The sequence below is a fragment of the Mustela nivalis genome, assembly GCF_964662115.1.
Source record: "Mustela nivalis genome assembly, chromosome: 11".
NCBI classification, from domain to species: domain Eukaryota; kingdom Metazoa; phylum Chordata; class Mammalia; order Carnivora; family Mustelidae; genus Mustela; species Mustela nivalis.
The window spans coordinates 102938538-102965221 of record NC_139030.1 but is presented as its reverse complement, the minus strand read 5'-3'; the positions used below and the strand labels follow the sequence as shown (position 1 = coordinate 102965221).

The following is a 26684-nucleotide window of genomic DNA, read 5'->3' as shown; positions in this document are numbered from 1 at the left end:
TCCCCCGCGAGTCAGGGTCAAATCTGGTATTGTTTTGTATCTCCCTCCATATTTAAAACGACGTGGACACATCTGATCTGACCGTATGTGCCTTATCACGGTGTGTTGAGGGCAAAATCAGGAACAGAGCAAGACACAACACCTCTTCTAACCGGGACAAGTCACAGATGAAAAATAGAAACTGTATCTTCGCTTTATATGGTAAGAGCTGCCCCAGATGGAACTGTAAAATACATGAGGAATGTAACTGAGGTATTTATCAGGAAAAGACCGTGTAATAAATTGTCACATTATAAATAACCCTGTTAGAGCAGGGGATCAAGAGTGAATCTGTTACCTTGTACTCTCCCTATAGTCACTAAACACAAATCTAGTTGATAGCAGAAAACTCCAGGGCCATGGAATATTATGGAGTGGTGTTATAAAAAATATTTTAAAAATTAATACATGGAACACTTTGGCTAGCCCTTTGGTTCCTCAAAGTAGGAGAAAACTTTTTTTATTTAATTTGTAACTTTTCATAATCAGCATGTTTATCTTTATAATTTATCCAGTGTTTAATCTGAAAACAGTATTCAAAAGCACGTACGCAATCATTTCTTAGCTTCCTAGATCTGGCCTCACACGTTTTGAAGTCAATTTTACAGATAAGAACGCTCAGGGTCAGAGAAATGACTTCTTCAAACACACACATGCTTAACAATGATGCCAGATTTAAAGCCTACTTTCCCTAACTCATTGTCCCATAGTCTTTCATTAAACAAACCTAAAATGGAAAGCGAACTCTGAAGTTATTCTCTCTGAATCTAATCAAAAGTCCTTGCTGGCACGTTAGCTTTCTGCCCCTCTGCTCTCTGTCTTCCCTGATTTCCCATGATAGATTCACAAACAAGCTGTGGCCAACACTGCTACTTATCTACCCAATACCCACTCTCCCCTCCTTTCTTCCTAAAAAAATCCCTTTTTTTTTTTTCCCTGAGTAGCATTGTGTCAAATAAAAAACATGATTTCCCAAGCTCTCTAGACCCAAAACCGAGATAAATGACGAAGTCCTGGGGCAAGACGTTCCTTCTGGAATAGTAAAGACAGAGCTTCACGAGAAAAAGCAGTTCATCCTTTGCCCTGGTTCCCCCACCCCCTTCCCGCCTGGTATCCTAACTGGATGCCTGGAGGTACAGCAACCATTTTGCAACTATAAGAAAAGAGCCAGAGTCCATGGCCCTGGCCGCACTGGGAAGTACTGTACTGGCCTGGATCTGTCACCTGTGTGAGACCAGTGGAACCCCTATTTGGTTAAGCGCCTGTTGTAGAGTTTCTGCTACACACAGTCACTCGCAATATTAAGTGATTCGTATCTAAACAAACATCCTAGCTGTGTCTGACGTCTTCCCGCCCTGACATGAGGGGAAGACTCAAGCAGGAGACCACGAACTGAAACACTGGCTCTTCAGCCTGGCGTCCGAGGCTCTTACAATAGATTCTCGAGTCCTGATACCTCCTGAGCATATCCTGCGTATCAGCCAAACCACTTCCCTGCCAACTGTCTCTCTCACCTCATCTCTGTCCATCAAAATCCTACAGCCTTGTCAAGGCCCCTGTCACACCTCACCTCCCTCGCCGGTCTACACGGGCCCCTCCAACCTGCTGCGGTTTCTCCCTCTTCTAAACTCTCAGAGCCATGCTGTTTGCCCCTCTCCTAGGTCACTCTTCCTGACAGCCTCTGCACTGTCTCTCCAGGCAAGAGGTACCCTGAGGGCAGGACCTTGTCATTCCAGCATGGAAGCCCCACCCCCACCCAGGCGCAGTGCCTGACACATAGCAGATGATTAATAATTGCTTCTTAAATTGAATTAATAAACACTTCCCCCTCTCCTAATGCATCTCTGACTGATCCCGGAAAGAGTCCACGCCAACACTCTAATGACTTATGAGGGAGCATTTGTGACAGCAGGAGTAAGCCGAGCGGCAGTTCAAACTGCTGTATTGTTTTGACACCAGTGCAAGTGATAATGGGCTGTTACTCGGTGTGTCAAAGCGCTCACTCAAGACTCCTGCGCCAGTTTCTCCTGCCTGTCACAACCCCCCCCACCCGCCGCCGGCTCCCCCCACTGCAGAAAGCCTTTCCCTGTGAAACACCATGTGGCTTCTGCTTAGGAAAAGCCTCTAGCCGGCCACTCCTCTCCCCATGGATCACACGTGAAATCGAATAATTCCAGCAGGTGCAGGGCCTCGACGGCCTCCATCAACACACACCTGTCCCTTCAGAAATGATCACTGGCACGTGTGCAAGAGAGGGGTAAAGGAGCAGGACACTGTGGCAGGGGACCCAGTCCCAAGGACAGAACAGCCGTCTCCCTGTTAAGTACAGGGAGGGCACCCTATAGCGACACCAGGAAGGATTCATCTCAGACTGCAAAGAGTTGGGAACAAGCAGAGAAGGAAAAATCTACAGGATGAGAGTCTGTGCAATTTGAATACAATCTAAAAAACAAAATAACTCAAATAAGAATGAGAGCCATAAAATTTGCATATTCAAATCCGGGGCCTGAAGTGAGAAACATGCTGTCCTTCATAGCAGAGTTAAACTGAACTAGCTCCCTACCTGAGAGTCCCAAAAGAAAATGTTCTCTTCAGGGACAGAACAGTTCTCTAAGTTTGCCATCCACCCACGGGCCAAGGTCTCGAATAAATAGTTGCTCAAAATAAGTGAAAGCAAAGTAACTGCTATATACACAACTAATTGGAATGGGACACAGTCATTAATATTACAAACCTCGGGGAAAATTGCTAATAATTGCCCATATGAATCACTGAAAGCTATAACCTATTAGCTACCATGTATACTATAATTAAAAATGATACTGCTTTAACAAGTATTTAATACTCATGATACACTCTGGTTAAACCGAGTAAGCATTAGCAAGATCATGTATATGGATACCAAAGTTGCATTAAAATGCTATAAAGGAGTTATTTAATTTGATGTGAAGGTGACTACTTCATTCCTGAGAAATTAGATTAAATGAATTAATCTCTCACTCTCCCCAGTGAGACTGCGCTTGCTGGGTGCCCAGTGGCCCGTCACCTCTCGAAGGCCTCCCGAGAAGGGTGGGCTGTGGTCAGGTAACCTTTATAATTAGATGCTAGACCCGGGGTGCCTGGGCCAGCCCTTCTCCTCCTTCCCGACACGACCCTGCACCCCACCCGCCAAGGCTCCTGAGGGCAGCCTCTTGGCTGAGCACCCTTCCCTGCACGCTGTCCTCTCAGTGGGACCACAATGGACCCGCCAAGCCCCTCTGCCAAGGGGTAGCGCCACCAATGCCCTTACCGCGACTGCAAAGGGCCACAGGGTAAAGGGGAAGCTGTCATATGCACTGGCCGGGGCAGGAGTGAGGACTGGGCCAAGTTAAAACTAGAAACAACTGGATCCAGAAGGAGTGGGCACCAAGACTTGGTGACAGTTACATTATAATATTTGGCAGGAGGAACATTATATTTCTATTTTAGTGTGTTTCAGTTATTTCCATATAGGTGTGGTCCTATTATACCAAAGTGGGTTATTTTGCCTAAGATCTAGTGGATTATACTTTGTGGGAAATAGAATGAATTTTTGAAATGCACAATTTTAAAAACACTCCTTTATATACAAATCTATGAATGGATAATGATCAAATAAGAGACTATCCACTAATAATTATATTTGACTTTGAGGTACACCATGCAATTTTTGATACAGATTTACCTTCGTAATTATACTTTTCTTAGAGTATTATTAGCTTCCAGTTGGTAATTCTAATATTAAAATAAACACACACCAAAACACAGTGGGACCACACATCTTCTAGCTGGCAGAACAGAGGTCTTTAAATGCTGTTTTTCCTACAGGTAATTCATACCATTTTTTTTTTTCTTTTTAAGAATAGAATTGCTCAAAACAGGGCAGGGAAGTTGGGGGGAGACAGGAATATATTAAATACTAAGCAAAGGGAGAGAACCCGTGCAAATGGGAGAAGACTGCAGGAGGTGAGGGAAGGAAGTCAATACCTCAGAACACGTGAAAACTGCTGCTTTGGAGCTCACTGTCCTTGTAGTCCTTGTTGCCCTGTTTACTAGCTAATTGCACTTTGCTGGAACATGACTGAATATAACACAATGTCTTTGTGTTCTAACTAACAGATAACTCGTGTCTTTACCTAGTTGGGCTTTTCAGTCACACAAATATGACCACTCACTTTTTGACTGATTTCTTTGTAAAAAAATGTTTTTAAAGATTTTATTTATTTATTAGAGAGATGGAGAGAGAACACAAGTAGGCAGAGCAGCAGGCAGAGGGAGAGGGAGAAGCAGGCCCCCCGGCTGAGCAGGGAGCCTGATATGGGCTCCATCCCAGCACCCGGCGATCAATGACCTGAGCTGAAGGCAGCCGCTTAACCGACTGAGCGACCCAGGGGCCCCGACTGATTTATTTCTTGAGCCGTGGTCATGCAGTCCAAGTGAAAGAGCTCCAAAGTAACGGGATTCAGCCATGAAGCTATCTCCTGTGAGCGGCTCCGGGAAGGGGGTGAAAAGAAGGAGCCCTGATGCAAAGGTGACCTTACATTCAAATTTCCCAGGAGACAAATACCACTGACCACCAGTCCCCAGGGGAAAACATTTACATTCCTTCCGCTCCGCACAGTCCCAGATTTGCTTTGAGGCAGCTCCACAAGTGAAACGACGTCACAAGAGAAAAGATATGAGCAACTGTCTCGGAGGAGGCATGGAAGGGAAAATAGTCTGGTTTTCAACACAACTGCGGAAAAAGGTTGTGCTAAATAAAAGGGCTTCGTGGTAGTTAGGTTGCTTTTGTACTTAGGTAACTCGATATTTAGAACTCCGCAGAAGGAGAAGAAATTGAACACATGCAAATTACTTGTCACCTGACTAAAAAACTAGCTCATCTGATTACAAAGCCATCAGTGAACATCTAAATTTCCATTTGTCATTAATAAAGGTGATTTCACTTTTTAAAAAAACACAATTTCAACAGATGACGTGGGGGAGGTTTTGTTCATTATCAGCATGTATAAAATATGTATTAAATGCTTTGAATAAAACTGGAAAGAAAAAAATGTAGTGCAGAATGCCTTGTCCACAAAAAAGAAATCTTGGTGAAGAGATATGGAATAGGATTCTGTTGATCCAAACACATGAACATCAGCAGATCTCTTCTTCCTATACTCCATGAAAATCAAAAGGATAACGGAAATAACACCAGTAATTCACATCCGGTTATCTCTGAGTGGCAGGCTTTATGAATGAAAGCTACAGAAAACAAAAGAAATTAACATATCATATCTGGCTTAACATATCATCTCTGGTTTCTGCATTGCAAAACGATTGCAAAGATAATAATTATAATAGCAACTAACATGTACACAGCCCTCCCCCTGGGTAAAGCACTTTATATGGATTATTTTGTTTAATCTTCCTACAAGTCGGCAACAGACGTCGGTATTATCCCATCTTATAGATGAAGGAACAAGGCAGAGTCACCGAACTGGGAAGTAATAGCGCCAAGTCTAAATGCCCAGTAGTCCAACTCCGTAACACCTAGCTGTCACACTCTACTATCCTGTCCTCAATGAGAACAAGATTGTAGAAGACAGAGAATCGGAGGCCCACGCCTCCGTTAACACCACGCTAGACAGCTCTCTGCTGATCTGACAGTTAGATGAGCTAAGCCTGCAGGATCCATTATGCACCGTAACCAATTCCTAACTGCCTGGGAGAAAACAAACTAGCAAGTCAATATGCTTTAACCATTTACGTTCACTAGGCTGGGAATTAAATACTTTTTTTTAAAAAGCTAATGTACGATTGTTTAATTTCATCGGTGACTTTTACTTCCAAATCTTGGTCTGGCTTACTTCTACATTCTCACAATGTTGTACAATACAATTGGTTGTTTCATTTGGTTTAATCAATTCTAAAATTTAATTTGAATAACCATTTTCAATCCACTTTTTGTTACACGTAATAGAAAATACACCTAGAAAAAGAAATTACATAAAGATTCTAATGCAAGTCCCACTTATATAGAATAACAACAACAACAAAAAAAAAAAAAACCCAAAAAATGTTTTCTGAACTCACTGGACTGGAATCTGGTAAAAAAAAATTTGACCATGATGTGCCTTATGGGATTAAGTTTTTTTGTTGTTGTTGTTGTTTTGTTTTGTTTTGTTTTAATATTTTATTTATCTTTTTCACAGACAGAGACACAGCAAGAGAAGAAACAGAAGCAGGGGGAGTGGGAGAGAGAGAAGCAGGCTTCCGGCTGAGCAGGGAGCCTGATGCGGGACTTGATCCCAGGACCCCTGAATCATGACCTGAGCCAAAGGCAGACACCTAATGACTGAGCCACCAAGGCAACCCTGGGATTCTGTTTTTATCTCTGGCCCAAAGTTATAGTCTCCACTACAATTCCTTCCCACCCATCATCACAGATCAGCTCTCACGGATCACACATGGGACCTCGTGAGCGATTTCAGCAGACTTAGTGAAAACCCATCACTGCTTAACAAAATCCAGTACCACCAGCAATCAGCATGTATCAATCTCTCCCCCACAGAAGATGACACTCTCATTTTCCCAGAATCCCTACTACTACAAACAGAACTATTTTGGTTCCACATATTGCAAAGCCTTTTTTTAAATTCAGGACAAACAAATGACTGTGGCAGCTTGGGGACACAGGTTCTTTGAGAAATGCTTAAACTCACAACATCCAAATTTTGACTTTTAGCCTTCTACCACCACAGAGACCTACAACAACACACTCTGTTTTCAGTCCAGTGGAAGGAAAAAAAAATTCTTACTCAATCTTACTATGAATAAATTACCCTCCAGAAGAAGTCAACACATACCTTCCAGGAAAACTATTAAATGCACTTAAGAAAGAATTTTCTAAATGCCACCCCCAGAGCCCTGAAAATGGTCCATTCTCTCCACAGAATAAAAACACTTATTTGTGAAGTGTAAATTAATGCTAAAGAAGGTCAATTAAAGAAGACATATCTGCATTCCATGACTTCAGAAGTTCAACCTGGGCTGTGCCTGACATCATATTAAAAAAAAAAAAAAACACAACTTTAGTGTGTGTCGTAAATCAGCTCAGGCTGCCCACGTGAAGGCAGTGCTGCCTGGGAACAGTCTGTGTCATACTACGGCACACTCAGCTGCTCCAGCCCCACAAACGGCACTTGGAATGAAAACACTGCCATATATCTTGATTTGTCAGAGAACAAATCAGTTTTATCTGTTCATTTTGTGGTTTAGTGTCATAGGTATTTTAGAAAACATAATTTATAATTCCTCATGCAATTATATAAGAAATTAAATCATCTCACTTTTCCAGAAGCATCAAAATATTTCAGATTAAGTAGAATGCACTTGTAATGTCTTTAAAGTTCTCATCTCCCAGTCTAATATAAGAAGAAGAAAAAAAAAAAAAAAAAAGGGAAAAGGGGGGGGGATATACAAGCATTTTAATGAGTCAGTCTAGTCGTATTAGGTCAGGCGCGTAGAAGCATTCACTTGCGTTCACTGTCACGACAATACCTAATAGGCCTGTGGTGGCTAAGCCACTGCCTCAAGAAGCAGAATGCCTGGGTTGAACACGTTTGAATGCTGGCTCCCTCACTTAACTTGCTCTGTGCCCTGGGGTAACAGCGAAGCTCTCTATGCATCAGTCCCCTCAGCTGAGAGATGGAGAGAAGTGTACCTAGGTCACACACAGCTTGAGACTATTAAGTGAGTTTTTCTGCATGTAACATACTTAGAACAACGCCTGGCACCTAGTAAGCTCTGCATTTGGTGGCATTATAATTAGCAACAATATGAGCTTCACTTTTTGGAAAACATAACAAGACTATATCTTATGGACTCATCCTGAGGCATTCCAATGAGAGACAAGAGAAATAAGTGGTCCTTATTTGGGTGGGTCCTTGTTTGGGTGACAAATTAGTTATTTTAGTAAATTTCAAAACACTGTAGCCAAGATCCCTTATTAAGTACTACAGGACACCTCAGTCTCCTGGAAGAACACACCGCCCCCACAAGTGTGCGATTTACAACAGAGTTGGGCCTACTCTTTTTTCACTAATCTCTATACCCAACATGGGGTTCAAACTTATGACCCAAGATCAAGAGTGACATGTTCTCCTGGCTAAGGCAGTCAGGCGCCCTTCCCCCATTTTTTTTTTTAATTTACCTGAATAAATTAATATCCCTTTAGAAACTCAAACAAATTTATAATCTTATCATGAGTCACAACAGGAAATTCCCCCTTAATAGTAAGACAGAAAAGCAGTTGTTGATGTTAATTGCATTAGTTTCAACTGCAAATGTGGATGCATTTTAATACCCATTAGGGGTTACAAGTAAAAAAGAAATATAGCAGCAAATTATAACAATGTGTTACATAGAGTATCTGACATATACTTGTTTTTATCATAATGAGACCCTGACTTCATAATTAAAACTTTTTCATATAATGGGCATTTTGGTCACATGAGTACATTTCAATGAATAATCTAAGGTATATCAATCCTTGCTATGACTATTATTAAAACCCACGGAAATATTTATTGAAAGCAAGCAGCTTCTCTCTATCAAGGACCACGGTCATAAACCACATAGGAAGAGAACGGTCCCTAATGCTGAGGACACACCCCAGTGTGGGCTGAATGACTCCAGAAAAGCACATAAAAAGGAGCTAATCAGAATGTGGCCAATGATACTATTGGGAAGGGGTCCAGGATAGGAGGCCAAATAGATCTGAATTCTAACTAGACCTTTTCACACCTGCTAAGCTACAGGGAAGACTATGAAAAGAAATTGGGTCAATCTTAGAACTATAAAATACAGGGCGCCTGGGTGGCTCAGTTGCTTAAGCAACTGCCTCTGGTTCAGATCATGGTCCCAGAGTCCCAGGATCGAGTCCTGCATCAGGCTCCCAGCTCCATGGGGAGTCTGCTTATCCCTCTGACCTTCTTGCCTATCATGCTCTCTCTCACTGTCTCTCTCTCAAATAAATAAATAAAATCTTAAAAAAAAAAAACAAAACTATAAAATACAGAAGGGAGCCAGAGAGCTGCTCATCTCTTTTCCCTGCCCAGCAGGGACTAAGGTCCTCTAGAAACCAACTACCAAAAGGACGACAACCCCCTGCTCCTCCAAGGACGGGAGCTTTCGTGATTTGTTTGTCAAATTCCCTAACTCCAACAGTGGGCTATGCTCGATCAATTCAAGCCCAGGAAAAAATCTTCCCTAAGAGTTTCCCCCAATGATTCTCACATAAAACCTCCATCCTACTGTACATGGCAAAATCCAGAAGCCAAAAAATAGACAAACTGTCATCAGTTATTAATTCCTGGGCCAGGGGACATCTTTAACACAGGACTGTCATTGTAAAACTAGTAAGCACTCAGTAACTAACCCACACAATGCTGTGTGTGTGTTTTTTTAAAGAGGAAAAAGACCAAAATGTGGGTAAGAACAAGACTATTATAAAAACAAAACATGAAATCAATTAACTGAAGTTTCCTGAATGACACAACGATTTTTTATTCTTCTACCACATTCAAAAACTCAACTCTTGACCACAAGGCAAAGGTAAAAAGAAAGCAGCGGGTCAACGCCAATTTCTTTCTTAGTAACTGGCCTTTCACCTGCAATGAACAAAATAAGAAAAAAATTATTTTCAAAGGATAACTACATTCTCATGTAAATGTTGGAATAAGTCACTCTGATTGTCTAGCATGGACTAGGTATATTGTCTATACCTAATAGCTCCCAATTTACTGACTGTGCCTAAATCATTCTAGATAACCAAAAGAAAGATAGTATTTCACATTTGATTTGAAAACCAAAAGCTTTACTATTTTGTAGTACTAAAAATAATAAGACATATGTAAATTATACATTATCATATTCAGTAAAAAACCACAGGTGAAAGTATTGCATATATACAATCTCATCTGTGTAAAAGAGTGTCTTGAACCAAAACTAAAGGGGAACGACTGAAAATGGTATCTACACTTATCTCTAGGAAGTGGGTCCTCAGGTACCTTTGTCTTCTTTCTACTTTTTCTGTAATTTTTAGTTTTCTATAACTAACAAGCATTAGTTAACTACCAGAAAAAGGGTTTTTTTTTTTATTTGAAAGTTTATAAAGAGCTTAAATATACAAAAATGGGGTCTCATAAAATAAGTTCTCATAAAATGCCATCCCAAGACAGCAAGTTCAGTTTTGTTATTTAAACTCAAAACAAGCTCCCCACTCAATTTAAAAATAGATATGTTCAGTTACCAATTCCAAAATGTCAATCTTTGGTTCATGCTTGTAAAATATAGTTACTATCAGTTTGAACTGTAGACTAAATTCACAGACTGTTAATATAATGCCACTGAATGGGATACTGGTTAAGTACACATTCTCTGGAGCCAGTTTTTGGTGTCAGCCAAGCTTTTCCCCTCTCTGAGGTAAATTTACCTCATTACCTCAGGGTGTCTCAGTTTCCTCATTGGTAAAATGTGGACAATGATTATGAATTTGGGGCGCCTGGGTGGCTCAGTCGGTTATGGATCTGCCTTTGGCTCAGGTCATGATCCCAACGTCCTGGGATCAAACTTGCATAGGGACCCCTGCTCAGCATGGAGCCTGCTTCTACCTCTGGCTCTGCCTCTGCTCCTCCCCAGCTTGTGTGCACTCTCCCCTCTCTCAAATAAATAAATAAAATCTTAAAAAGGGGCGCCTGGTGGTTCAGTGGGTTAAGCCTCTGTCTTCATTCAGCTCAGGTCATGATCCCAGGGTCCTGGGATCAAACTCCACATCGGGCTCTCTACTCAGCATGGAGCCTGCTTCCTCCTCTCTCTCTGCCTACTTGTGACCTCTGCCAAATAAATAAATAAAATCTTTTAAAAATATATATATTATGTACTTTATGGGGTTATTATAAGGATTGAATGAGTGAATACATACGTAGCACCTAGAACAGTGTCTGGTACCTAAAAAGTACTGGATATTAGTGCTTAATATTAATTAATAATATCACTTTTATTAAATATACACATAACATGTCTATCTGGTAAAAATTATAGTTTCTCTTAAAAAAATTAAACCATGGCTTAATATAAGCTAATTCTGACAATATTACATTTATCCTACTCCAAAAATAAAAGAGTGCACACAGGTAAAATTTTCAGAAAACTGAGACTTCACCTTTTAAGTTCCTACACCATTTTATTTTTAATCCTCAAATCCCATTCGAGATCTTCAATTTTTTCTGGGTAAGGAGAAGCCTAAATTTGCCAGACTCCCTTATGGACAAGATGGGGAGATTAAAGTCAACATAGCATAAAATAATGTCAGATCCTTCCTAACATTTTATTACATATTTCTGGCTTATTTTTTTATGTCCCCTACTGGAAAGTACCTTGAAGACAGGGGCATTGTGCTTGGCTCTTTCCTGTGTCCCCAACACTCAGAACAATGTCTGGCACAAAATATCTGTGAAATCAATGAATAACATGACAGTGTGCAAGAGAACCAGAGAATTAAGAGAGACTAAAGATCTTAATAAAAAGGGTTTTTTCCCAAATAACTCTGATATATTTTCCATTGCAGAGTGTTTAAAGCAGGCCCCCTTTCAAATAAGTCTTTTCCTCACCCCACAGGGAGTCACTGTATTACAGCAGTAAAACAAGGCATTTAAAATTGTTCTTTATTGCTCTGGTTCTGCAGCACCGCTCCTCAAGAACCACCATCTGAAGTTGGTAAACCGCTCTGAGCTTTTGATCAAGAACAGACCGCCCTCTTAATCTGCTCCAGGGAAGGGAGGCCAACCTTTACCTGGGAGATTTTCGAGTTTGTAGGGCCACATCTTGGAGGACAGAGGTTTGCCTGTGCTAGGAGTTTTCCAGCATCTCATCCTCTGATTCACAAAGCTGACAGAAAGAGTATGTCGGACGTATTCATTTCTCTGCCGAAAGTGCAGCAGGGAGAAGCTGGGAGGAACCTCGAGCACTCTCTATTTGCATATAGCCTGCAGCGATCTTTTCAAACCCTAGTAACCCGCTTGTAAAACAGTAGTGCCGATTTGCTGTTCTGTCCTGGGTGATATTTCCTCAAACCAAAGAAAAAGGAAGACAGAGGAAAAGCTCTGTATTTTTTCTCATTGACACACAAATAATTTTGCCAATTACCGTTTTTGAGCGAGCAAATGGCACTCACTCCAGAGCTTCCAAAGCAACCATAAAGGAAGAAAACCAAAAACCAAAAAAACAACCCACTGAGTTTCAAAGTGATGGGTTTTAAATGCTCATCACAATCCTGTGAAATCTCTCTAGCACCTGGGAAACCCCCAAACCCGACCAGGAGGATGCATTTCATCCCTCCTCCAACCACCACCCCTGAGCTTACCCTAGTCACACTGTAGATAAGAGAGGTCCCTGGCATCTCAGGACCCCACCAGCTGCCTAAATAAATAATAAATAAACTGCCCACTAACTGATGCTATGCAGATGAATGAATTACTGAGTTGAAATGCCGCAATCATTTTAAAATACAATAAGACTGCATCTGAGAAAATCTGGCCATCCTAAGTATAAATTACAATGCACACTAAGATAAGAAGTGAAAGACCCATGATTCTGAAATTTCACAGTTTCACAAAGAATTAACTGAAATCATAAGATTTAGATGACAGAACCCTTATCCATTTAAAGAAAGAAAAAAGGAAACAAGGAATTTTTAAAAAGCATTTTAATATTACAAAATGGTCTATGGCCAAGAATTTTGTTGTTGTCTATCACAAAGATCAAAATAGACTCTTCCTAGAGTTGCAATATGATGGTATAGCACCAAGACTGAGAGTTTTATCATTGGGGAACTTTAAATATAAACGATCTACCCAAAAGGTAATAGCACTATCTATTGTAGCACCTACAAGTATTCCAATGAATACGCTTTTATTAAATGAACTTCTTGAATGGAATCTATACTACACCTTCTTAAGGCACAGAAAGACCTGGGAATTTCAGTAAATGACAACCTTACATTTAAAACCTTTTACCAATGTATTGGTAAAAGACAGTTATGCTTTAGAAGAATAGAATAAAAAATTAATCACAATATAAATTGAATCACAGTATCACCAATTTTAGGTTGTAGGTTTCCTACTCATAACTCCTCAAAGCTATGTATTTTTAATGAGATATACTTTAATTATTAAATAAAAGCTGTATATCATTGTGGGTCAATCTATTTAACCTAGATCATTTTACATGATGCCAAAACATAGAACTCCAATGATCAGTCCCCTCCAGCCCATGGGCACTTCACATCTATCCCAAAAAGAGACCTGCCTTCAGCTCGGGTTATGATCCCGGGGTCCTGGGACCAAGCCCCGTATGGGTGCCCTGCTCCGTGGGAAGCCTGCTTCTCCCTCTCCCACTTCCCCTGCTTGTGTTCCCTCTCTCTCTGGGTCTGCCAAATAAATAAATAAATAAATAAATAAATAAAACTTAAAATATTTTTTTAAAAATTCACCAAAGCGAATGGCCACCATGTCCAATTGCCCCAAACAAACAGCTGACTAAGAATATTGCTAAGCACTTCTCTCATCATGGAAGAAGTAATGAGCTAGGTTTTTAATGAATTATCTTCACTGATATGATTCTTTTAAATAGGCGTTAAAGTAGAAATTGCAAGGTTGGAGGTAAAGTGAAATCAGACTAAATTTTTTTTTTTTTTTAAATTCACTGCCCTAAACAGTTTTTATCAAGTATTTCCTATTCAACTTCTAGGCATCCTACATGTCAAGGTGGATGGGGTCTTCATCCTCTGCAAATTTACAGGTAGACTATAATTCAGTTGACTTTCATGTGAGCTGTAATTATCCATATATTTTAAATAACCCATATTTGTGCCAATATAAGCAAATATAAGGAATACAGAACTACAAACATGTATATTGATATTCATCCTTTTTTATTTTTTTTAAGATTTTATTTATTTATTTGACAGACAGAGATCACAAGTAGGCAGAGAGGCAGGCAGAGAGAGAGGGGAGGAAGCAGGCTCCCCACTGAGCAGAGAGCCCGATGCGGGGTTCTATTCCAGGATCCTAGGATCATGACCTGAGCCAAAGGCAGAGGCTTTAACCCACTGAACCACTTATTTATTTATTTGAGAGAAAGTGCATGCCCATGTTAGGGGAGGGGCAGAGGGAGAGTGTCAAGGACACTGCGCTTAGCACGGAGCCCCACGTGTGGCTTGATTTCACGACCCCAAGATCACAACCTGAGCTGAAACCAGGAATCAGGGGCCTGTGGGTGGCTCAGTCACTTAAGCCTCTGCCCTGGGCTCAGGTCATGATCCCAGGGTCCTGGGATGGAGCCCTGCATTGGGCTCTCTGCTGGGTGGAGAGCCTGCTTCCCCGCTCTCTCTGCCTGCCTCTCTGCCTACTTGTGCTATCTTCCTGTCAAATGAAAAAAGAAAATCTTCAAAAAAAAAAAAAAAAAAAATCAGTTGCGCCACCCAAGCACCCCTCATTCTTAAATATATATTGGACAAGGAAGTGAAGTGGCATTATTCTTCTTTTGGCATTTAAAAGTAGTATTTCAGGTTTTGCTCTGTGCAGGTGAATAAGCGTATGTACACATGCATATATGAAGACTCAATTTTATGTAGTAGAGGAGGGAAGAGTACAGAGGGCTGTTAGAGATTTGTATCAGCACAGCCACTGTTTTATATTTTGGCCCGTCCAGCTCTAATGAGGGCTGAGACATGGTTAACAGCAATTTTGGGTAGCTTTTTGAGCTCTCTTTTGAGAGCCACAGAATTTTTTAAAAAGCAGTTTGTTTGTTAAAAGATTGCTCCAAGGCCTAAAATTTCTAAATATGCACCTTTTTTCAACATTGCCCTTATAAAGAAAAAACTGCTGAGAGTCTCCCAAACATGAGAGTTTAATTAAAGAAGGAAAATTGGGGTGGGGAGGGGTAGAAAGAGCCAAAGAAAGAAACCAAGAAAGCAATACAAAGCAAGAGATCATTTGAAACATTTTCAACAGGGAGAATATCAAACTTTCATTTAAAAAACAAAAACAAAAACAAAAAACTCTGGGCTCCAGGAAACCTATGCCTTTTAAGCATCCTCCCTCCCCCGCCCCATCAAAAAAAGTGTGATTTTTCTGAATTCCATTACAAGGTTATGATTGAGCTTACTAATTGTTTATTTAAAATCATCATATTTGTGGGCATTTATAAGGTTAAGATTTTCATTAAGTTCAGCAAAACAAAACTAATTCTGTATTAAAATGGCAAACATGAGTTTTTGGAAAGAACTTTATTTCTTATTTATTTATTTATTTTAAAGTAGGCTCCGCACCCAGCATGGAGCCTAATGCAGGGCTTGAATTTAGCTGAGATTTAAAGTTAGATGCTTAACTGACTGAGGCACTCAGGTGCCCCTAGAAAAGAATTTTTAAGAATTTAAGAGAATGAAAGAGACACATCAACCAAGTGCAATATATAGATCTATCTGTATGGTTCTTGACTTGAGTAAAAAAAAAAAAAAAAAAAAAAGTAGAAAAGAAAATATAAAACGGGAAATTTTTGAACATTGGATATTTCAGGACATCAAAGAATTATCTGCTTTTTAAGACTCATGCAGTATTGTGGTTATATTTTTAAGGTTGTCTCTATCTTTAAGAGGTACTTAGTAAAATATTTATGGATAAAATATGAGGTTTAGGACGTACTTTAAAATAATCCAGTGGGAGAGAAGTAAGGTGTGGGTAAGGGCAAAGATGAAACAAGACCAGTCATGAATTGCTAATCGTTGATGCTACATGATAAATTTTGAATATTTACTACACAAATCTATTTTGTATATGTTGTTGTTCCCAGGATAAACATTTTAGAGAAATGAAGAACTGAGCATTTCAAGCACCGAATAATCTAAAATGGAAGCATATTCATTTCTAATGATAAAATTTACCTTCAAATTAGCTTCTTTGTAAAGTTTTTCCCAATAGTAGGCTGTATAAAGCTAGTTCCCTGAAAAGCATATAATGAATGAATGAATATACAAAACAATAATAAATAAGTAATAAATAAATTGAGCCATTCCTTTAAAAAATATCCTTTACTATTTTGGTTTTAAGTCTGATTCTATATATTCTCACCACTGTTTCCAGTTCCAGACTGAAATCACTCTCCCTGTACAGACTGCCTTCAAAGAGATGAGGCCCAGATAGACACTGACAAAATACCTCTATGTTTTAATCAGAAGAACTTGGATCCCAGTAAGCGGTAAGTATGTTTTGAGTAAGTAGCTCTTTTGAGTCTAAAATCTATTATTCGAAGTGTTTTGCCACCATGAATGGAGCCAAAACAGCACTTCCCATGGGATGATGACTTGGAATCATTTGGAAATGGTGAAGCTGATCGCTAAGGAGTCAAATCGTATTTTACTTCAGATAAAAATAGCTAGTTCATAAATAGGAGCCAACTTCACAGTGATACACAAGGAAAAATAAAATCCATAGATAAAGTTTAGTAAAAATGAACCTTAAAAATACCTGTTTTCACTGTCAACAAACATTTTTGAATTCTGTAGACTTAACACTGTGCTATGCATCACTCTGTTTTAAGGGAACAAAACAGTTTCTACTTCATGAGTCCAAAGATAATTATTGAAGAGAGTAAACCGGCACCTTTTAGAACTGCATATATTTCTCCAAGATAATCAATAATACCTTCAATCCATTTGTTCAGTCTTTCGACATTGACTAAATGCCTACAGGTACCACCCTCGTGTTCTAAAAAAATGGGCCACTGAGAACACAAGAGTTTCACCAATAAAAAGCCAACAACAGGCCTATTTTGAAAATGGAGACAACAGCAGTGGCAAATAAATAGCTTTCTTTTAATGAAGCGAAGCAAGAATTTTCTGGAAATTTAACCCATATTTTCCATCTGGTCACCTACTTCCAAAAACTAAAAAAAGTAATTCTTATTTTTTTAAGAATAAAATGAACATTTAGTTATAAATTAGCACTAAACTTGTAAACAGATCTTACAGGTACTTCTACTCTCTAAACCTCAGTATTCAATATTTCTGAACTCAGAGGATCAAAAATCAAATAATAATCTATGTACTAAACCATTCTTATGTTACTGAACTACCAAATGTAAGCTCAATGAAAGCAAGACTCTTTTTCAGTTCCTTATCCCCAGAACCTAGAATAATGACAGGAAAGTAGCAGGCATTTAATACTATTTAATTAATTAATTTGAAAATCAGAATTGCTGAGGGATATGCTTTATTTTCATATCAAGAATCATTCATGCTTCACAAGTATATTTGAATTACTCAACCTACTATAAGCCTTCTATTTCGTTATAGGAATTGTCTTCAATAGACAACAATTCTAGGAGATTTGGGTTTTTTTGTTTGTTCTTAATGAAGGGTGTCTCAGTTGCCTTGAAAAAGTATCTCTATGTATAATTTATCACTATCAAATATATACAATCATTATCAAATAAATATAATCCTGGGGTGCCTAGGTGGCTCAGTTGGTTGAGCATCTGACTGATTTCAGCTCAGATCTGGATCTCAGGATGGTGAGATTTAGACCTGCATAGACTGGGTGGGGTTGGGATTCTTTCTCCTCCCTCTGTGCCCTTCCCACACTCTTTCATAGATAGATAGATAGACAGATAGATGGATAGAATCCTTAGGTACTCAGTAAGCACCCAATCTAAAAGTCCTGCCTTTTAGGGCTTATGTCAAAGAGTAAGGAGCAAGCATTATTTTTTTTTTTAAGATTTTATTTACTTATTTGACAGAGAGAGAGATCACAAGTAGGCAGAGAGGCAGGCAGAGAGAGAGAAAGGAAGCAGGCTCCCTGCCAAGCAGAGAGCAAGATGGGGGCTCAATCCCAGGACCCTGAGATTATGACCTGAGCCAAAGGCAGAGGCTTAACCCACTGAGCCACCCCGGCACCTGAGAAGCAAGCATTAAATAAGAATTGCCTCCTACCCCAACTCCAAACTCCCACTGATCATGGCTATCACAGAACAGCCCTGACTCTGGGGTTGGATCCCTGGGCTTCAGATCTCAGCTCTTCCATCCATAGCCCTGTGCACCCAGGAAAGTTAATTCCCATCTTTATTTGCCTCAGTTTCCTAATCTGTGAAATGGGGGAACATATGACTTACTTCAAAAAGCTATTGCAATATTTAAAGGAGTCAGTACATACAAATCTTTTAGAATAGTGCCTGGCAGACTATAATCGCTCAGTTAATATTACTTAGCACTATTAAAACTCTTAAGAAATCCCTTGGTTTATTTATACATCACAGGGATTCATTAAAGACGTATTCTATTTTTCATCTTAACCTGAAAAAAAACAAAAGAAATACATCCGTATCATAGACAAATTTTCACACTTATGGATACATTAGGGACAAAGTGAACTGCTTATCAAAATTGGGTAATGAGGTAAAAATAACAAATTCCTACTTATTAAGAGAACTCACAGAGAAAGTAGAATTTCATACTTATATATTCTTACTGATTAGAAAAAGAAGGCAATCCCGCTACCATGTAATCCCTGTACCCACAATGATGACATCTGAATAGATTTCCTTTGTCTTTTTTCTATGCATATATGTATAATTTTACATAATTATGACTGAATCTGGCACTCCTTAACATGGTACTAAATGCACTTTTGCATCAATTTTTTAAAATAACATTTAAAATAACTGTATAAATTTAATTATTCCAGCATAAGAAAAAAATGGCAATTAATACACCTTCTTTTCCATAATTTTTATATACTCATGAACCCAAAAATAACAAGCCAGAAAGAATTTTTGCTTATTTGTTGCTCAGCATGTTTGCTTCTAAATAAAATTTTCTGGTTAAAACTAAATTTTACAATCTTAAGAAACAAGAACTAAGCTGGAGACAACACATTCCTGATCTCAAACTATAGTACCAAGGTATAGTAAACAGTATGGTACTGGCATAAAAACAGACATACAGATCAATGGAACAGAATAGAGAGACCAGAAATAAATCCGTGTGTATACCGTTAATTAATTTACAAGAGAGAAGTCAAAAATATACATTGGAAAAAGCACAGTCTCTTCAACAAATAGTGTCGGGAAAACTGGACAGTTATATGCAAAAGAATGAAACTGGACCACTAGCTCACACCACACAAAAAAATTAACTCAAAATGGATTAAAGACTTGAATGTAAAACTTGAAACCATAAAACTCTTAGAAGAAAATACATGTAGTAAGCTCCTTGACATAAGTCTTGGAGATTGTTTTTTGGATCTGACACCAAAAGCAAAGACAACAAAAGCAAAAATAAACGAGTGGGGCCACATCAAACTAAAAATGATCTGCACAGCAAAGGAACCCACTACCAAAACAAAAAGGCAACCTACTGAATGAGAAAAAATATTTACAAATCATTTATCTGATAAGGGGCTAATACCCAAAATATATAAAGAAGTCATGCAACTTAAAAGTAAAAAAAAAAAAAAAAAATCTGGTTAAAAAATGGGCAGAGAATGTGAACATGCATTTTTCCAGAGACATACAGATGGCCAACGGGGACATGAGAAGAGGCTCAGCACCACTACTTATCAGGGAAATGCAAACCAACACCGCGGTGAGATCTGACCTGACACCTGTTAGAATGGCTAATATCAAAAAGACAAGAAATAACAAGTTTTGGCAAGGATGTGGAGTAAAGGGAACACTTGTGCCCTGTTGGTGGGAATGTGAACTGGTGCAGCCACTGTAGAAAACAGCATGGAGGTTCCCCCCAAAATTAAAAATAGAACTACCATATGATCCAGAAATTCCACTTCTGGGTATCTACCCAAATAAAGAAAACATGGAGAGAGAAAGAGAGAGAAAGGAGGGAGGGAAGGAAGGAATGATGGATGGAAGGAAGAAAGAAAGAAGAAAGGGGGGGGGGGAGAGAAAGAGAGAGAAAAAAGAAAGAAACAAAGAACGAACGAATGAACTTGAAAAGATCTGAACAGCCACATTCACTGCAGCATGATCACAAAGCCAAGACATGGATGTGTCCGTCAGTGGGTGCACGGATAGAGAAAATGAGGTACACACATAGGTACACACAAGAATTATGGATCCTTAAGAAAGAAAGAAACCTTGTCATTTGTGACAGCATGGATGGAACTTCAGGGCATTAGACCAAGTGAAATAAGTCAAACAAAGACAGTATAATATGATTTCACTTCTAACTGGGATCTTCAAAAAATACTAATAACTAAAAAAAAAACAAGACAGCAGATGGGTGGCTGCCAGAGGTGGGGGTGAGGGTGGGCAAAACAGGTGAGGGAGTCAAAAGACACAAGCTTCTGGTTATGAAAAAAATAAGTCCTGGGGATATAATGTACAGTGTGGTGACAACAGTTAATAACACTGTATTGTACGTTTGAAAATTGCTAAGAGAGTAAATCTTAAAAGTTTCCAAGGAAAAAAATTCTATGACTATGTGCGGTGATGGACATTAACTAGACTTATTGGAGTGATTATTTCACAATATACACAAATATCAAATCATTGTTATATATTTATGTCAATTATGCTTCAATAAATACATATAAATAAAATTCTAAAGGTTACTTTAAAATTTATAGGAAGCAGAGGAGAAATAAGATGCCCACTTACAATTTTAATCAAATGTTCACAGTGAGAAATCACGTTGCTTTCACTGCCACCTCCCTAAACCCACCATCCACGTTAGTACCTATAAATAGCTTTAGGATAAAGAACTCTCAAGGATAGAGACCTCTCAAGAGATCCATAGCTATTACCCAAAGCCATGCGGGGCAGAACTGAAAGGATGAAAAGGAAAGAAAGAAGGGAATGACCAAGTTTAATTTGGGGGAGTGGGGAGGGTCACTATGCAGTAGTTCCCTAGGTTAACACCCCTCTTCCAAAACTGGAAGGCTTTTGATTCAGAGACACAAGACTCATCAAAGTCTACCATAAAATGTGCTTGCTCTTCAGGAGTTCTTAGGCTACCTATGCCAGGAAAAGCAAAAAGCCTGGCATCTTTTCACTTTTGGCCTATGCAAAAGAGCAGGTCAGATAGATCCTGGACCTCTCTCGTCCCTGCGAATCACAGAGTTAATAGTATGTGTCCTGGGAAATGGAGGCTTTGGCTCAGTCAGAAGCACCACGCCCACCATTTATGACGGTATCTTTTGCCCTTATCTTCTCTTGAGTCCCAATATGTGGCTTCAAATAAAGGCTACTATCCCTGACCTCCATTTTAGTGGAACTTCTATCATCCTTTAGAAGCAAATATTCTTTCTTAATAAAGTCTCTCAAACTCACTTGGAGGGAATGACTCTCAAAAAAGAAAGTGACCACCCCACACTCACAAATGCACAGTATTTTGTCATTAGGACCTAAGTATCAATCCAAAATAATGACATTGCTAATGTATTTTCTCGTTTCAAGGCAATTTGAAGACTATCCAATTCAATATTGAAACTCTTTTCTGGTCATGCCAAAATTTAACTAAAAAATGTCTCATGAACCTCAGTTTTTAAAACAGGCTCGGGTGCATGGGTGGCTCGATCAGTTAAGTGTCTGACTCTTGACTTCGGCTCAGGTCATGATCTCAGGGTCGTGAGATCGAACCCCACGTCAGGCTCCACTCTGAGCACAGAGCCTGCTTAGGATTCTCTCCTTCTCTCTCCCTCTGCCCCTACCCCCGAACCCATTCGTGTGCTCTCCCTCTTTAGAATAAAGAAATAAATCTTTTATAAATAAATATTTTATAAATAAATACATAAACAGATAAATGAATAAATAAAATTGGCTCAAGCAACCCCCTCTCCTTGCAGTTTAGTTCTGTCCAAGTTTTCCAACATAGGAAGAAGTTGTTCAGAAACGCTCAGTTTCTCTGCTGCAAATGGATTTGCTAGGTCACCCAATGACTCCCCCATCTTGGGGCAATTACCTGAACAATGAACAAACAAAATCAAAACAAAACAGGAAACTAGACCCAGACAAACTCGGACTTCGAATAGGCAGTCATATTTTGTTCTACCTCCTTCTCTGGCTTTCTCTCACTCTGCTGCTTGTCCAGCACACAGATGACCAGTCTTTTTTTTTTTTTTTTTAAGATTTTATTTATTTATCTGACAGACAGATATCGCAAGCAGGCAGAGAGGTAGTACAGAAAGAGACGGGGGAAAAAGGCTCCCCGCTGAGCAGAGAGCCCGACGCGGGGGGGCGATCCCAGGACCCTGGGATCACGACCTGAGCCGAAGGCAGGCCTCAACCAGGTGCCCCCAGATGACCAGTCTTACCATGTACTCTGTTTGGTCTATAATAAACATGCAGCAAATTGCCCATGTTTAATGGTCTGAATGACAACATATATCTAATACATTCACTTCAAAATAAACAATTCCAGTTTTTCCCTTTATCCAAAACAGAGATCAGCAGCCTAATATAAACCTAAACAAACTGTAATTTCTTCCCCTCTAAAATTACAGTATGGACCTAGGGCTAAAACCTCAGTTTACCTACAAAAGAAGGTATTGGCTGTGATCTAGAGCTAACCTTCAGAATGTTGCTTCAACTTTTTAAAAGTGTAATATTCCGTATTTTTTAACCATGGTTTTCAAAAACTTTGAGGAAGTAAATATTTGCTTTTGACTTTTCTGCTGTTTAATCTCCGCTGGAGACCATATCCCTTGTTAGTGTGTCTGCCTCACCTTGCTGGGTAGAACTCTCAGTCCACATCACTGAACGGAACAGTGTGGCTCCCTGGTGCAGACTTCCTGCGAGCCTCCTCCCTGAGCATGTGCCAAGAATCAAATCTTGGCCACTTAGTGCTCTGGGCTCCACATGTGAGCTCACGGCGCGTTGAGCAGCCGTGCTAACTGAGATGGATAGGCCTGTCAAACAGGAAGCTGGCGCACCGGGACGCAAGCAGTGGGACACAATGACCTTTACATTCAGAAAAAAATGTCCCTAAAATGGCATGAAAAGTTTATGGGGGGGAGCGAGGGGGACTCCTTTATTTCATTTAGGCACATGGCATAAAATAAAAGCGATGGTGCCCAGTATGCAATTTGCTCGGGATCAAATCTTGAATCCCTTACACAAGAAAGAAAGTCGTCAGAGAAAGGAAATGAATCATCCTTTATCACGCTGCTTTGAAAGCAACGGACTCAACAGTTCAGCTGTCATTACGGCACCCGACAGGCCAAGCGCTCAGTTTCAGACCACGCTTGGGCTCAGGGTGACCCATGGGGTTACTGCCTGCCCTGGGAAAACATTCTTGCCCCCTGGTTTCAGATGGGTCGCTCTCTTGGTAGAATTAAAATCTAATTGAAATACTTAAGCATTTTTTAGACAGTGATGATCTGCTCACAGAATCAGAGTCAAGAGCTTGGATATTAAATCCCATGTCCTTGGTCGCCATGTTTGTAACTTTGTATATATCTCTTAATCTCTTATCGTTTTTTCATCTGAATAAATGGAGACTCTGACTGACAATTCCTAGGAATTTGATGAAGAGGGACTCATAAAAAAAATTTGCAAAATCTGTGGCACACATACCAATGTTAAGTAAGAACAGTAATATAGAAAATTAATATATGAAGCAAGACCTGTATTTAACATATTTTTCTCCTTTGGTTATAACCATTTTCATAAATTGTACAATTCAATCATTTCAGCTGAAATACAATAATCATCATTCCATTGGGTCAACTTTTTTTTTCCTATTTTTCAAGGTTTGGGGGATGTTTTTATGTTATTTGTTTTTTCAGTTCTTTGCCATGAAAGAACCATGGGCTTTGCTTTGGAGTTAAGCAACACAAGCTCACAACGGGCTCGCCAGGCCTGTACAATACACGCAGAAACCATGATGCAATTTTAATGATTAGTTAAATAGATAAAATGAACGCTCACAAAGACACTGAGATTTTTGTTGCTGTTGTTGTTGTCGTTGTTGTTTTGTTTCATTTTGGTTTTTTGCTTTTGTTTTACTGAATGGACTACCCTGAAACTACAGAGCATTTATCAAAGATACAAAAGTTTGGTAATTTTTTGTACTTAATTAGAAAGCTGATTTTAAAGCGCAGAAGCTGCAGGCCCAACGCAAGAAATAAATTTAGAAAACCAAAATCTTATAAATCATGTATTAAAGTTTGGATAAGTTAGGATTAGACACCTCCGCACTCTGAGAACCCCACTGTAGGGACTTAGAGAAAATAATAGCAACTCTCAGTGCCAACAAACCTACGATGATCACTTCAACATACGAGTTTATTTTGGTGGCTCTAGAGGTGCTGGTCAAATGCTTCCCGAAGCACTCTAACAATACACTGCAAGAAACATTCCATGGCTAGCTGTTTGGAAAAGATCTTAGACCTGACCATTCTCCTCCAACCCTTGTTTGGAGAATTATTTCAGGAATTGCATTCTTCCTCAAATCATGACACACAGAGGCACCGGGAGGGGAGGGGACACGCAGTAATACCTTGTGCCTGAGCTGCAGAGCTGTGGGAGTACCCCAGGGCCAGGAGCGCGGTCTCCACCAGCTGGCTAAAAAGCACATCTTTTCGAACCAGGACGAACTCCGCGTGTTCTTCTCTGTTGTCATATTCAAGAGAGCCATCCAACTGCTCCACCACACAAAAGACAGGAATCATCAAACCTGGAGAGACAAAATTCAAGAGCAAAACACAAACATTACAAAGCAAATCTCAGTCACCATGATGAGAAGGGAAGAGACAGTTATAAAAGTTACTCATCTGTGATCGACAATGGTTTAGATTAAACAAGCCTCTTAGTTGGATGGGCCTAATGGGAAAGCTGTGGATTTTTTTTTTTTTTCCTTCCTTATTACTATCAGACTGCAGCAGAATTGCCCTGGGCAAAGGCAGAAGCCCTCAGATTCCAGTCATTAAAATGTGGAGTGTGGGGGCGCCTGGGTGGCTCAGTGGGTTAAGACCTCTGCCTTCAGCTCAGGTCATGATCCCAGGTACTGGGATCAAGCCCCGCATCCAGCTTGATCGGCAGGGGGCCTGCTTCCTTCTCTCTCTCTGCCTGCCTCTCTGCTGCTTGTGATCTCTGTCTGTCAAATAAATGAATACAATCTTAAAAAAAAAAAAAATGTGGAGTGTGCCCATCAGAGGTATCCTGACTGAGACCCTGACTCCAGAGCTGGCACAAAGCAGAGGTCAAGGTGACCTTCCAGACCCTCTTATCCTTCATGTCTATGGCTTTATCATTAACTATGAATCAGGACTAGTATTTCCAGATCAGATCTGCTTTTGTCTGCAAATGCTGTAAGATACCTAGGAGAGAGGAATATTTGATTTCTGGGCCTAAGCGATCATGTGACTATGTCTAAGAAAGTCAATGGGAATTTTTTAAAGGTCCCTCTTGTATCTTTTATCTAAGTCCTGGCAAATAGTCATCAGTGAGCCTGAAAATATCTCTCTCAGGAAAATCTTAACTGGCATTTAACTTGTGTCAAAATATACATCCAAATGTAAAATTCTGTCCTTTTTAAATTATTATTTAACATATTAACACCAGTTACCCCTATTAAGGGAATTATCTCTTCTTGTGTTTTCGGAGAAAAGAAGTAAACTACTCTAAAAAATAAAGCAAATTAGTCTAGTTGAAAATCTGTTGAAATCTGTTGTCACTGAAATATTTCTCTGCTTTGTATCAAAGTGTGAAAAGCTAAAAAATGTTTAATTCGCCAAAGATTTTTTATAAACTGTTTTTTATTTTTAAAAAAGTCATACAGGCATTTAAATCTAAACATAGCCAAGGCATAAGAAGATCAAAGTTTTACCAACATACAAGTAATAAACATGGACTCTGCCCCATGTAATTCACACAAATTAGTATGTTATGGAATAAGATCTGTTCTGGGTCTTCTCTATTCTTGCAAGAAAACCAAAAGTTATGAAGGACAGGTGGGCCAGCCGAGGGGGGGGGCGGTGGACAATTGGTTGGTTACTGCTGAAGACACTTCACAATAAAGATAAGACCTCTGTGTAAACGACGTGTGGGAGTTCTGCCTGTGAGACACAGAGGACACAGGAGTTTCTGTAAAAGCCCCTCCCCTCTGCCTAGCCCCTAGAAGCCTCCTGACTCACTCTGATCTGGAAAGCGGAGGGTGGGAGCAGACACTCTGCAAACTACCAGGTCACAGATGTAGATTTTTGTTCTAAAGATAATACAATGGTGCAACTGGTTCCCATGTGCTAATTATTATTATTAAAGATAATAAGTATAGGGTGTAATTATTAAATATAATCATTATTAACAATAATAATACTCATTAAGAATTGTTATCATTAAGGATCACGGTAATTATTATTAAGCCAGCACAACAGTCTAACAGGTCACACCATACCCATTCCCCGGGACAACTACCAACTCCGTGTTCACTCTTAAGAACAATAAGACAGCATTATTGTTTGTAGCAAATACACTATCTAAGGTATAGATTTATAGCAAATAGGAAATAAGGGTGGAACAGACTGATCATTTTAGACAAATAAGGGAATTTAGCCTGGCCCGATGATGCC

General features: G+C 39.5%; 1 protein-coding gene across 4 annotated transcripts in view; it reads right to left on the bottom strand.

Annotated features, from left to right (window-relative positions):
• SATB2 (SATB homeobox 2) overlaps positions 1–26684 on the bottom strand; it is a 466941-nt gene that overhangs the window by 136426 nt on the left and 303831 nt on the right. For all 4 annotated transcript variants that reach the window (XM_082688948.1, XM_082688949.1, XM_082688947.1 and 1 more), the window contains one exon: positions 24614–24790. In XM_082688948.1, the coding sequence (XP_082545074.1) occupies positions 24614–24790 (177 nt within the window). The remainder of the gene's footprint in view (positions 1–24613; positions 24791–26684) is intronic.